Source organism: Colletotrichum phormii (genome assembly GCF_030913505.1).
Source record: "Colletotrichum phormii strain CBS 102054 chromosome Unknown BDP81scaffold_29, whole genome shotgun sequence".
Classification (NCBI taxonomy): Eukaryota; Fungi; Ascomycota; class Sordariomycetes; order Glomerellales; family Glomerellaceae; genus Colletotrichum; species Colletotrichum phormii.
This window is the reverse complement of record NW_026851471.1, coordinates 79,073-93,518: the sequence shown is the minus strand read 5'-3', so window position 1 is coordinate 93,518 and position 14,446 is coordinate 79,073. Positions and strand designations below refer to the sequence as shown.

Below are 14,446 nucleotides of genomic sequence, written 5' to 3'. Positions count from 1 at the left end.
GAGTGTACGGATATTCGTTCGCAGTACTCCGTAGAGTGGTACGGATAGTGTGGTGTATCCGTATGAAGGTAGGATGGGCACAGCGTGGAGTGCCCTGATGTCTGATGGTAGTGATTGGCGGTGGGGTTGAGGGAGGGGTAGGAATGGCTCAAGATCCATGCTTGTGTGGAGACGGTTCGAGTCGAGAAGGTCATTGATAGATGCGGTGAGGTCGATATTGGTGGCATGGGTACCGGTGCCGTAGACAACAGGTGATGGCTGGGAACAATGCCAATATCTGCCTCGATGAACGACGACTGATCGTATTCGAGGGTGTTTGCTTCGTTCTACCTGATTGAAAAGTGGCAGGGCATCTCCAGGATGGCACCGTGATGGCGGAGCGAGCCAAAGGGGCGGCGATTGAGTGACGGTCTGTCCGTCCGTCTGTCTGGGCTGGCTGGGAAGACAAGGCCGCACAAGCGTCGCCCCAGGGTGAGGCGGGAGTGGATTGGTGGGACCGAACTGGAGTTGACGATGGAGATGCAGCAAGGCATAGGGTTCGAACTTGGAACTTTGAAATTTGCCTCGATAGAGGTGCAGGTGGAAGGGTGCGGTGCGGTGCCGATGGTGTAGACTGCGGTCTAACAACGGTGTAGATGTGAAGATGTGGATAGGTGCCACTCAGAGTCTTCGTCTGTCGTTTGGCCGAATGAGACGAGAAGATGGGAGGACGGGAGCTGCAGCGCCATGACACTGACATGCCGCACGACGACAACTCGACAGATGTGGACTGTAACGTGAATGCAACAGCAACCCAAGGCAAAAGGCGAGAGGAAGTGATGAATGATGCAACTACCCAATATGCCAATGTACAGAGTATTCTACCTACCTGGGTAGGTACTCTCCCGTGCCTACCTTACCTTACCTTACCTAATTGTACTCCCGTCTCTTTCGGTTCCAGGTTTACCAAGGTAAGGTTCCCTCTACACACCTTCCTTGTACGTCGTTGTTACTGTCTTAGAGGCAGGCGTGGAACCATACTATGTTGGTACAGGATACCTACTACCATGCGTGCTTGCCTTAGTAACCGCACAGGAGGCTGCTGACTGAGATGGACGGGAAAGAGTGGTGAGTGCGTGCTTCTCTTTCTAAATTTGTCGGATGCCATTTGAGAGAGAGAGTGTGTGTGGTGTCTTGCCGTCTTGACACACACAACAACAAGACTGCACTGCTGCAGACCAAGGTACCTTCCTGGGTATCTCTGTGCCGCCTGGTCTCTGCAGTTCGTCGCCATTGGGCCATGTTCAACCTGAGGTCCGAGGTTTGTCAGGTACGTATCGCTGGGATCCACTCCACTTGGTCCATTCCCCAGTGCCAATCCTACCCTCGCTCCTGCCTTCCCGTGTGTGGGAGGCAGGTGCAGGGCCAGCAGGGCCAGCAGGGCTCAACTGCACACCCTCTTTACGACACACCCCTTCGCTTTGCGGGACGTCTAGATGTGTCGATAATACTCTACCGCTTTATGGACGCCCTCAGGTCCAGTGTCCGTACGAATACTCCGTATGCCTGGGCAGAGAACCTGATCTTCTCACCCTTTTCACCCCCCCCCCCCCCCCCCCCCCCCGTCCCAAGTTTCTTCCCCACGCCCTCATGGCCTTCTACTCAATCTTCTCCTTCTTCCTCCTTGCCTTACCGAGCAGCCCCTGTCTCCAGGCTCAGACCTTCTTTCCATCCAAATACCACACACTGACGCTCTATCCGAACAGTTATACCTAGAGAAGGCCTCTGCGGATAGGAGTACCTCCTATTCGTCTGTCACCCATTGACAAGACATGGAAAGCAACAGAAGAAGGAGATGAAGATGAAGAAGAAGTGTGACTGTCTTGCTGTAGCGTAATTGTGTCACTGGGCCCGAGCATATGATGGGTAACGAGGGGATGACATGAGGACATGAGACTGAAGATGATGATGAGGCAAGGAAAGGCGAGACTGAACATGAAGAGGAGAGGAGGAGAGAAGAAGTGAGAGCACCAACCTTACCTGACGTATTACCTTGGACATTATCTGCACGCATACTCCGTAATGTGCTTCCTGTAAAGGAAACAGTAAACACCAGCCAGGATGGTATCTCGAGGGACTTGGGTATTGGACTTTGGGAATTGGGATATCCGTCCCTACGGAGTACGGAAGGTACGCAGTAGAGTGAGAGTCGTCGTCCTTGCCCTGCGGGACCCTTGCTGCTGCCTTGTCTGCTCTCTCTCCTCTCCCACGGGCCACATTGCGGTGCTACCCTTTCGCCGTGGACCCGAGCTAGTCCTGATCGGATACCCCTGGTCTTTGCAGCCACGACGACACTGGACCGCGGGAAGGACGCATCGGGAGCGCGCAGCAAATGGAATGAATCAACGGAACCCGCTCTCTGCCCTGCTCTGCCCTGTGTCGCCTTGGACTTGCATCTTTGGTGCACGCACATTCCTCTTTTCAACGGAGAGACAGACGGAGTCACGGCGTGAGCTCGTGAGGCAGCACGAGCAGGTAGCGCAATGCGGTACGTTTCTTATGGTATCACTCTTTCAGGCCATCTTTTCTTGGATTATATGGACAGGACAGGATGATGTACCTATGGTGGTTCAAGACTCCATCCAGCTTATCTAAGCACTTGTCTCTATTGCCCCAGAGGCCACCGCTCTATCCTTCACCCAGATACCTCAAGATGCCTTGAACACCAGAGACATGCAGTTTGTCTATTTCTTCTGTGACTACAATGAGGCAAGCACGGCAAGGTCTTCCATCTCCTCTCTTGCATCGGCATCAGCATCAGCATGAGATCAGCATCAGACCCCTTACGGACCCGGCCTAACCTTACCTTAGCTCAGGCAGGCAACTCGGGCAACTCCAATGTACCTTTCTCACTCTAGGTAAGGTCCAGCAACTTCCCCAAGTCAAGTCCAAAGGCTGCAAGATGCAAGAGCAATAACAAATCCACCAAAGTCCCGTTTCGCATCATTTCCCCTCTTGCTTTTCTTGACTCCTCCAGGTCCGCCTTGGCCTTGGCGCCAACATGAATGTTCTTGCCTACAGTGCCTGCTCTACCTAAGTACTGCCCAAGGTACCTGTCGTAATGTACCTGCTCTCTCAGTGTGGTGTTGCTGTCGATGCGCATCTTTCCTGCCTTGCGGATATTTCTCACGCCTACCCACTTTGTGATGCATGTGGCTTCGTCAACGGGGATTTAGTTGGGAAGGAGGACATGTAGCGCGACACGGAGGGTAAAGCCGCAAGAGGCAGCAGCTCTTCTACCTGCCCTCTTTCCTTGATGCGTGCAATTCTTCGTGTCTATTCGCACCTCTTACCTTCCCCAGCATGCAGCAGGTAGCAAACAATGCCCCAACAACTCACACTGGTTGCTCATCGTTCTCCAGGTCGGCTTCGGGACGATTTTCAACTTCCATCTCATCAGTTCAAGATACTTCAAATTCACTGCATTCCCGCTTCGGTCTTTCTTCACACGCCATTCCATCTCGCGCACGGAGCGAGCCTACTTTGAAGCAATATTGGCCATACCTTACCTTGAGGTACATATCTGAAGTCTCTAGTTGAACTCAAGGTACATTGACTACCTTACTTTCTCTTACCTACACCTTGTACCTTTTGGTTCTGTACTGACTCTTACTCAGGTGCCTTCCGCCGAATCGAGCGAGGTTCCGTCGCGACACCTGACAAGCCGCCCGGACACAATCCCATTCTCGACTTCTTTTGTTCCTCATTCCATTGTTGCGCTTCCCTGGTCCTCGTCCGACCCAGACCTGCGATGTCCCTTGGCTCACAAGGCATATCAATATTTATTACCTACGAATACCGTATACGTACGTCGGGAGACTAGCACCGGACAAAAGGACACGACCCGGGCGCCGTCCAGACTGACTCCACGGCACGCCGCACGCCATCACCGCCGTCTCATTACACACACCTCTCCGAATATCATCCAGGAAGCCAAATTACTGCATTCTTCACCCCGCCGTCGAGACGCCCTCCGATTCCTCCAACGACTCGACCCGACTCGGATGCTTCCTTGAGCCTTCTAGATCCATCGCCTCACCTTGCCCATCCAAGGTAGTCCACGCACGCAGCTACTAACAGCACGGCATACACCACACACATACACACACCTTGACCTATGCTTATATCGCCTGGGTGGCCTTGGTCGCATCAACATCAACGCACCTCATTCCGTCACTCCCATGACTCTTCGTCCCCAGCCATCCTTCCTTCTTCCCTTCCCCCTCGAACGCTCGATCCGAGCATCAACCCCCCTCCCCTACGACTACTACCACTACGGATACCTAGTCTACACCACCTTACCTACCTTACCTTAGGTACTACCCACACCCCGACGCAGCAAGAAGAGAGGGCAACGAGAAACTGACAGACAGGGCTGCATTGCTGCTTATGTGCTTGCATGGCACTAGGTAACACAACACAACGGGCTACAAGAAACAGCCACACGCCAACCGTCGTGCTCGCATCTTCTCAGTGGTGTATGGCTAGTCAGTGGTCCCCATCCGCCTCCTATTCCTCTTAGGGCTGCTCGCCGAACAAGCGTCCCGCTACTCTCTACCCGTCCACAGACAGAGATTCACCCCCCTCCCCTACGGTCTACCCCCTCCCCTCCGCACTCCTTGACCAAAATCATTCCCGTCACCTTCTCTCACCCCCCCTCCCTTCTTCCCCTTCTATTCGGCGTTCCTCTTCTCCACCTCTTCTCTGCCCTGCCCTGTAAGGCCCTGGGCTACGGATACCTCAGGACCTAGGCGTGCTAAGCTAGGGTATTCTCTCTCTCTCTCTGCCTGGCCTGTCCACTGTCTCTCTGTATCCCCTGCTGCTGCCCCTGCTGGGGGGGGGGGGTAAAAAGGAACCACCCGGGGGCTTCTTCTCCAATCCACGTTACGCCGAAGTTGGAGGTTTGGGATGTGCCTCCATTCTCCCTGGGCCGCTACCGCTACGAATACCGCTACCTACGGATACCGCTACTGAGCTTCGCTTGCCGCTGCCGACAGCTTCCCTGGGCTCCCCCCCTTCTCTTCTCCTCTCCATTACCAGGTCTTCTCCTCCACTCGACTCGTTCTCCCGCCTTTTTTCATAAAGGTACCCTCTTCGCCTTATCATACCTGGGGGTGTCGATTTCATTTTATTTTTATTTATACAGCAGCTGGCGTCGTCACACATCGCCTCTATTTCAGCTGTCGTCTCCCCCCCACGACCTGACCTGACTGACGGAACTGGACTCTACCCACCCCAGCTCCGGCCACTCTGCTTGCTCCGACAACATTTGCTCCTCGCATTCCTCGACGCCGTCCGGACCTGATCTGTTTCTGCTTGTCCCGCGATTAGACCGCCGGACTCAACAATTGTACATCTAGTCCAACCACATCGACGTCTGCTCCATTTCCCTCTTCTACGTTACGACTCGCGCCGGCTTGCTCGATTTCGTCTAGTCTTGTCTTTCCTTTTCCAGTCTCCTCTCGGCCCCGACCGCTGCGTGACGCAAGAGAGAGACCGACAGAGACAGCCATTCTCGGCTTGCATTGGTCCCCGTTCTCAACCAACGGCGAACCCGACTGCCATCGCCACCCACGGCCTCCAAGACGACCGCCTTGGCCTCGAACGCTTCTCGTATCCCACCGCGATCAGAACCCTAGATATTTCCCGGCCCATCACTCATGACGCCCTTGCTTCCGTCACTATAAACCTTAGTGGCGCCGCTTCAGCTGGAATTGTCAACCCTCAGCCGGCAACTGCACAGATACAAGCCAACATCATGGAGGCACCTTCAAGATACAGGGAGCCTGCGGGTCTTCCCAGTATCTTTATAGACTCGAACCCAAGAGGCTCAGACCGATACGACTCTAGCAGTTATTCCTCTTCTGTCGCTATTCCTGGTTCCGGAGACAGAATCAACGCACCGCCGCCCTTACCGCCACCGCGACTCCCCTTCGACGATCCTCACATGCATCACCAGGAGCCCAGACAACACTACCGCGATCCCTCATCCTACAGCCCCAGAGAACACAGTTATCACGACAGCTTGGGAAGTTTGGATGACAGGCCAAACTACATGAGGTCTGGTTACAGGCACGATGAGGGTTATGCTAGCATGGGTTCGTCCTCAGCTTCGGCTTCCACAAGGTAGGAATTCCCCGACCCTCCATTGGCGCCTGGTTTAGTTCCAAAAAAGCCTGCAGTGTCGAGACTTTGTGCCCATCTAACACTTTGACCTGGATAGATCAGAATGCTCTCTGCCTAGCATCTCGGCCGGCTTTGGTCTGCACCATAACCAATTCCAGTTTCAGTCTGGCGCGGACGCTTTTACCGATATGAAGAAGAAACTCGCTCCTTTGAAAACCTTCGACAACAAGCCGCCTGGCTCACTTCTCAGTGCGTCGAGCACATCATCAACTAGCGACCCTTTCTCGAGGAGGCTGTCTGGCGACATGCGTGTACCGCCGCTTTCCGTACCTACCAGCCTGCCGTTGCACCTCAAGACGTCGAACCTGCTAGACTCTCCCGACAGATATTCCCAGACTCCCAACTCTGCCCTCTCACCTTCCCCTAGAAGCCAGCCATTCCATCTTGGCCAGGACTATAGGTTCCCTCGGTCTGTCTCCGATTTCGACAGGTCACCCCCTGCCCGCACCAGAAGGAACAACAGCGACGATGCATCATCGCACAGTCACGAAGTGGACGAGATGGAAATGGAGGAAACCAACTCTATGAAGAGATTGCGGATAGAGGACCCAATTAGAGCGCACTACGACGGCGCTGGGGCGAAGCGCCGGGCATCTGCCGATCCCGACGATAGCGTACCACTTGGTTTCACAAACCAGGGTGATTTGCTACGTCGCCGCGACGGAAACCAAAGAGGATCTCCTACACCTCGGCTGAGCGTCATTCCTCAGGGATCTGTCTCTTCGTCATCCGCTCGTGCGGGGTCTTACAGCTCTAATCTATCCCTACTAACTGGAAGTATTGCCAGCATGGGCTCGTCGTACGGCCGGGTCTCTCCAGGAGGCTTGTCTCCAGGTGGAATTTCGCCTGGCGGAACCGATCCAAGCTGCAGCTCTCCTTACAGTGCATCGATGTCGCTGAACCCCTCGCCTCGCGGCTCTCTTTCCAGGGCCCCCCACCAGCGGACTATTAGCGAAAGCCGGCCTCTCGCTTCTCCCCGCAAGCTTACGGAAGTGAGCAAGCCTGGTGGAACCAAGATTTCAGGATTCTTCATGTGCGATTGTTGCCCGAAGAAACCCAAGAAATTTGAGTCTGCTGAGGAGTTGGCGTAAGTACCAGGCCTGCAAATGTGACGAAAGTATTGGAACTATTAGCTAACCGTCTGCAGGTCTCATGAAGCCGAGAAGCAGTATGAGTGTTCATTCTGCGGGAACCGATTCAAGAACAAGAACGAGGCGGAACGCCACCAGAACAGTCTTCATGTTCGGAGGCACAGCTGGAGCTGCTCGGCCTTGAACGGTTATGATCGAGCTTTCCACGACAGTACCAACCGCCCCGGTGAAGCAGACTCTTGTGGTTACTGCGGTGAGGAGTTCCCCAGAAATGGGAGAGGCCCTGGTGCTTCCGCGCCGCGCCACGCTACCGACCAGGATTGGGAAGAGCGCATTCGCCACCTCCAAGAAGTACACAAGTTCCGGGAGTGCAACAGCAGCAAGAAATTTTTCCGCGCCGACCACTTCCGGCAGCATCTTAAGCACAGCCACGCAGGCACAAGCGGCAAATGGACGAACATGCTGGAGAACGCTTGCATGTTGGATGAGGATCCCACTCCGAGATGAGCCCGAGTTGTTGGATGACTTGATTTAACCAGCCATTTACTGGATGCATATCTGGACTGGAAGCGTAGCCTGGAACGACGCGTCCGACTAATACACCGAATGCGAATGGACGATTCGAGACTGGGAAGGCAGTCGAATTGTAGACGGTCGCTGACGTGCAGGAACTGATAACTTGCCACTACGAATGGGAAATGAAGAGAGTTCCCACGCCACGGCCCGGACAGATGTGCTCTCGCCGGCGCCATGGGCAGTATAAAAAAAAAATCAAAAGCATTTTGTTGAAGCATGTGGGCAGCATATACGGGGTTGATGGGCTGGCCATTTGGAAGCACCATGTTTTTGGGCTTCTGGAGTATGGGTGGTTGCCAGGAGGGGCTTTCAGGCACCAAAAATATAGCCGCAGGTTGTCTGTTGCGCGCATTCCATTTGGAGGAAATACCAGGCATTGTCGGGCCAGTGGGAGTGATACGATGAAATGATATTGGTATTAGAGAGAGACGCAGCAATTTAGCAAGTCTGCGACGTAAAGGCTGGCAGTGTATTATGTAGGTTCAGGGCACACAGGTTGGACAAGAGAGAGAAAAGAATAAAAAGTCAAACAAATCATAACAAATTACTGTTCCACGTTGTCTTCCTGGTTTGAGTCTTTGATTCCTCGCAGTGCATGGCCGAGCAAGGTACTTGGTTTCCGAATCGACACGATGGAAATGGTAGGCAGACAGTCAATGGAAATTTGGGCAAATCCACCGCTGGCTGCAAAAACATACCCCATGTAGGTCCTTCATATTTCGTAGATCAAGAAACAAACATGTGCTCCAGTACCTACCTTGCTGTGTAAAAACGCCAAGTCGCCATAAGGCTTCATCAACGGCAATTCGGCATGCGGCAGTGAGGCCGCCGGTTGACAGGACGTCACATGATCTCAGCCCTACAAGCCACAGAAGAGTGGCGCAGGCGTGCGTGGTCTCCTTCCGTCCCTAGGCATTTAGTAACAAGGGCATGGGAAAGTGAGGGGCAAATGAAGCGGGGGAAGGGGGCACACCGCACGCCGCAGCAGAAGGGGACGCCGGGCATTTCCTTCCACCACACGGCCGAGTGGCAGGCAGGAGCGACAGGACCTGAGTGAAGCACGAGGGTACGTATCCGTACAACGAGCCGACAAAAAAAACAAAGGTGGAGGCTTGGCTCTTTTCGGCAACGGCAATATTTTGGGAAACAAAGCTAGAGCAACTTCAGGCCGAGCCACAAGCACAACTGCGTCATTCCCGTCACCAACCACCACCACTTACCACCAGTGTTCGTCGCATCCTGAGATTGGCATGCGAGAGGGGTCTGTCTTCTGGTGGCTCTTAGGACGCAGACATTGACTCCCACGTCTCTCTCTCCCCCCGTCTTTGTCACACACCACATCCGTAAACAGCAGGGAAACGTACACCTTCATACACACTGCGTTCATGTACATTGTGCAAAGCTGCCCTCTGTACCTTCCCCTTCATCGATAAAGCTGTTTGTATGGTCCGTGGCCAGGTTTCAACCGAGGACGTGACGAAGCGATTGAAAGAGATCGAGTCAAGCTTGACAACCACGACAACGACCAAGACGGGATTGAAGGACGCGGCACAGGTTATACCTCCTGCGGAAAAGCAAGCACCGAAGAATACATTAGAAATCTACACGGGCGAGCCTGAAGGAAGCGAGGAATCTGAAGCTTTACACCGACTACTGAAGAAGAGCTGCGTCGAGATGGCGATGAACCGCATCGACGGCAAGGAGGAGCTTTATGTGGGTGGGTGAGAAATATCCTCCCCCTCGTTGTCTTCACCGTAAGGTCCACTGACGTGATACCAGCATCTGGGCTTTGCGCCGCCCTTCGGCACTGAAGGAGCGTAACATTACCCACATACTCTCCATGCTGCGATTCGACCCAGCCGGTCTCAAAAGTGAGACCGACACCTGGGAGAACTACGGACAGAGCTACAAGCACATGGTTATCGGCATCGACGACGTCGAGGATGAGGATCTGCTCATTCATCTGCCCAAGGCTGTTCGGTTTATAGAGGATGCACTGTACCCTGGCAGCAGCAGCAGCAGCAAGAAGACGGTCACAGACGGGCCTGAAGAGGAGGCCCAGAAGGACAAGAGCTTCGAGGAGAAGGCCAAGCACTTGAAGGCAGCTGTGGCCAAGGATTTGGGGACCGAGTCTGAGACCGAGGCGGAGACTGCCTCGGCGCCGGCGGCAGCGCCGGCGAAGCCCACGGATCCGGACGCCATCCTCCCTGCCCCCCTATTCGAGAACCTGAATCTGAGCTCCGACGGGGAGAAGCCGGACCCCAACACCCGGGCTGGCGGCGTCTACGTCCACTGCGCCATGGGCAAGTCCCGCTCCGTCTCCGCCATCGTCGCCTACCTCCTCTGGAAACACCCCTCCCGCTTCGGCAGATCCGCGACCTCGACCGCCGCCGCGCAAAATGGCGCGTCAAGCGGGGCATCCAAGTCCGCTGACGAAGCCGCGGCAGCGCAAGAGAGGGCTGAGGCCGCCGTCGCCGCCGCCGTGAAGTGGGTTCGCAACACGCGGGAAATCGCGGAGCCGAATCCGGGCTTCATGAAGCAACTCGAGATGTGGTGGATCATGGGGTGCCCTGACGACGTGGCGTCACACCCGATCTACAAGCGGTGGGAGTTCCGGAGGGAGATTGACGAGAGCCTTGCCGCGGGCCAGGCACCGACGAAGCTGCGGTTCGAGGACGAGGAGACGAGCAAGGAGGAGGCGGAGAGCGTCAAGGGTATGGAGGTGCGGTGCAAGAAGTGTCGCAAGACGCTGGCTACGCCGCGGTTCGTGCTCGATCACGAGCCTGATGCCCCCAGGAACCCGCGGCAGCAGCAGCAGCCGTGCGGACACGTCTTTGTGGAGCCGCTGGGGTGGATGAGGGAAGAGCTGGAGAAGGGGACGTTGGAAGGGCGGCTGTCGTGCCCGAATCAGAAGTGCGGTGCCGCCGTGGGTAGGTATAGCTGGCGGGGGTTCCGGTGCAGCTGCGGCGGGTGGGTTACGCCGGGGTTCAGTTTGCAAAAGGGGCGTGTGGATGAGGTTGCTGCGAGGGTTCCTGGAGGCGCGGCGGCGATGGGGATTCGGATGCCGCCTGGTTCGGGGAGGTTGTAGAAGGGGGCTGTCGATCAAGGCTTGCGGCTAGAGCTAGAGCTAGAGGCTAGATTGGGAGGATACATGGAGAGAGAAAGAGAGAGAGAGTGTGTGTGTTTGTTAAGGCGTTGCAAGAGGGGGTGGTTCTGCCTGGAGTTGAGGGGGGAAGGGAAGGATTGCATGACATACGGTTGCATCAGCCTGGGACATGGGATGATTTCCTAGATGCCATAGAGAACGTATTCCGAGGATTCTCGCTGACTACGGGTTAGAAAGTATACATACATGTAGAGTTGACCTCGTTGGATCGTTACATGTGCAAGGCTGGATGTCTTCACGGTTGCCTTGATTGTGATGTACTGCCATTTGAATGCTTACTACCGATGAGTGTAATCACAAAAGGGCTGATGAAAATGGGCTCGCTTTGCACTCGGGTCATGGTTGAGGTCACTCGTCTCAGGACTTGGTACACAGGAATGTCTGCAGTTATTCATAGATCCTGTCGCTTACTCACTTTAAGGCGGAAGGGATCTTCAGATCTAAGGGCTTGCTTGAACGCCTTCCAGCATGCGACCAGTGATTGGTAACAATCCAGCGGGGGGTATGCTCGCGTGCTCCTGTGAATGGTGCTCCGGACCGTTGCGGCGAGAAAGAAACTTGACTATACTCTAATTCGAGCATCGTATATCTGGGGATGTGAGTGGATCAGATTGACCAGAGATGCAGGTGTCTTTTATTAAAGGTACTATGACTACGCCCTGGTCCTTCCAGGGTCACACTATGCTGTTGGAATTGGTTTCGGCCCGTTTATGATGCATGTACGGTTGAGCAGATTCTATCCTTGCAGACTTGCAGTTGCCTGCAATAACGTGGTCTTGTTCAAGCGATGTTGGCTATCAGAGGGTGTGGATCGAGAGTCAATGTAGGATGGATGGGTATCCGTACAGGTGAGTAGACTAGACCCTTGCTTGTATCCTGACAGGAGGTGGTCTCTTCGAGAGAAGCAATGTGATCGCCAGAGCCTAGAGGGTGTGGAATGAGATGTGGGATGTGGTTGCGCCTAGGCATTTTGGGTTCTGGAAAAGGGTAAAGTGCTGCCTGGATGTGCGAGATCTATCCGTAGACGTAGGGCGGGATGATTTGAGCATCCGTAAGGACACAGGCCTGCGAAGGAGACTAGGCAGACGCAATTCTGTACGTCAAGGATTGGGCGAATGAGGCGCGACCGAGATGAGATTATCTCCCGTTGGCGAGTTATGGTTGATAGCGTTTCCTCGTTCGGATGCGAGCTCATGTGGAGGGAGGGATGGCTGCCGGAGGTTCACCAAGGTTGGCATTATGCCTACATGTAGGTCTCGACAGCCGACGTTCCTCGTGGGTCGGGTTGGGGGGGGACTGACTGTGAAGTTTACATGTAGCCCCTATTTGGGCTGAGATTTCTGCGGACTGTCGGGATTGAAAGGCAGATGAAATGCCAGAACGCTGTGCACCAGTGGATGAAGGCATAGTTAACTACGTTCTAGGCTTGATGAAGCACCTCGAAAACGGTGTCTGATGATTGATTCTGTTCTCTCTTTGAATTGTGCTACCGCCAAGTAGGTTTGTTGCCTTCATTGCGCTTATGAAGGGAACGGGCAGGCTCTACAAGGTCCCAGGGGTAGGCTTTACATTCAAACTCTTGAGACTTCACAGTCTCGGACCTCTGCTGAAATCGAAGTTCTAGGAGATTATTTAACATGGTGGTGTCAATCATATGCTTGAACTTTATTGACAGAGACAGAGGTTGTTTTCAGACTCAGCAAGTTCATGTCAGTAGAGCGAAGCGTTCACTTGGGCATGATGCACATGGCATGGGGGGATGGAAATGGCCCAGAAGGATTTCACGATAGCGCCTCCCAGGGGCGGTGGTTCGTGAACGAGCAAAACTGCCCCAATTGACATTTGCAAGGAAAAGAAGTCGGAAGAAAACATCTGGCATTGGTGTGAGATCTGCTGCGGTCTTGCGCCGTGATAATTCTCTCTTCAACTCTTTTCTCGACTCAGTATCAGGCCTACTTCTGGTGACTGGATGTTGACGAAGACCAGGTTGCCCAGATCACAATAGAAGGCGCGAGAAAATGGAAAGTAGGGGCAAGAGCCAGCGGTGGGATTTAATTCAATCGTCCGTCAAAGGTGTTATAGCTATTATGTTCAGACGCCCATTACATCTTGAGAATCGTACTATGGTTCTGTGTTAATTGCATCGTGCTACCTAGGCAGCATAAACAGCACGCCAAAAGCGAGTCTCTCCGTCCTTCTATGCGTGGCTACCTGTGTGTACTCGCCTGTGAGTGTATGTGCGCCCTCAGCATCCCAGGCATCCCTAGGACGCCAAGTTCTATTCACAAAGCGAGCAGCATAAGGCCTTGAGTTTGACACTACCGCCGATCCCCCAGCTTAGAAGCCAGACCATGCTACGGATACATATCCGCAACTACCTAGCTACCACCCAGCTGTTAGGCTTCTCCCTTTCAGATCTTCGCCTGTCCTCCGAGATTGGGGGCAGAATGGCACGTTAGCCCTCAGTCATCCCCTCGGGGGGCTCACTACTCTCAACATCGATTTGAATCCCTCTATGCTACACCCGACGGGCATTTATCTGCTAGTGTTGGTCGGTGAGGCGCAGCAGCGGCCAGCATGTTGATACTCCTACGCCGGATAACGAGCGGAACCTCCGCGTTGTAGAGGGCAGGCTACCTACAGTCTACTTAGCGCACGCCATGCTCGACCAACGATGGGCCGGCACTGGTGCAATCCTTCGCTTTTACGGATAGGGGAGTGGGCTTAGGAAGACCAAGACGCACGTCGTAAGAGTAAGACGAGTTTGGCCTGTCACGATGCCGCTGGAAGCGAAGGGGCGAGGGGGAGGGGGGTATGATCTCTGGGCTGCTAGTGCTCTCTGGCGTACGGGGGCTTCTTACCTGCCGCTCTAGGCTTCTGTATATGCAAGTCTTCTTCTCCTTGTCCCTGTTATATTCCTTCCGCTGAGGAGGGTATGTCATGTATCTCATAGGACTCTCAAGGGCAGACTTTAGGCTGATGGGCTGTAGGAATACCTCTAAGGCTGCAGTGAGGGTGTACGAGTATCGTTCCTCCTTCTCTTAGCGTAGCGTCCTCCTGCCAATCTCACAACCGGTATCCGTGCTCTCGAGCGTCTGTGTGCGTGGGGGCATTCGTTGTGGATGCGTTTTAACTTCTCGGGCATGGATGAAGGTCCTCCACGCTGGTACGGTTGCCGTCATCGTGAGCTTCCATCGTGTATACCACGTAGAGGGATTGACACTATTGCCCCTTTTAGAAAGACCTGTCAGACTGCTACCAAAGGAAGGTCTGTACTCTCTCGAAAAAGGTAGAGGTTACGTTCCGCGATGTTCGAATCCACCTCCAAGTCCCCCACCCCCCCTAAAACGTTGACCCCTATTCTGCCATTCTTTTGCAGTTCGAAGGA

The 14,446-nt window shown here is 54.2% G+C and overlaps 2 protein-coding genes across 2 annotated transcripts; both read left to right on the top strand.

The window, feature by feature from the left end:
* Positions 1–5,797: 5,797 nt before the first annotated feature.
* BDP81DRAFT_454474 (uncharacterized protein) lies at positions 5,798–7,823 on the top strand (the record flags this gene model as incomplete). The annotated part of the gene is made up of 3 exons (XM_060592951.1): positions 5,798–6,165; positions 6,263–7,312; positions 7,373–7,823. 3 exons carry the CDS (start codon positions 5,798–5,800, stop codon positions 7,821–7,823), a joined length of 1,869 nt encoding a protein of 622 aa, XP_060439347.1.
* A 1,743-nt stretch (positions 7,824–9,566) lies between these two features.
* On the top strand, positions 9,567–10,980 carry BDP81DRAFT_454473 (protein-tyrosine phosphatase-like protein; the record flags this gene model as incomplete). Its single annotated transcript, XM_060592950.1, has 2 exons — positions 9,567–9,613; positions 9,672–10,980. The coding sequence occupies 2 exons, from the start codon at positions 9,567–9,569 to the stop codon at positions 10,978–10,980; spliced, it is 1,356 nt and encodes a 451-aa protein (XP_060439346.1).
* Positions 10,981–14,446: the final 3,466 nt, after the last annotated feature.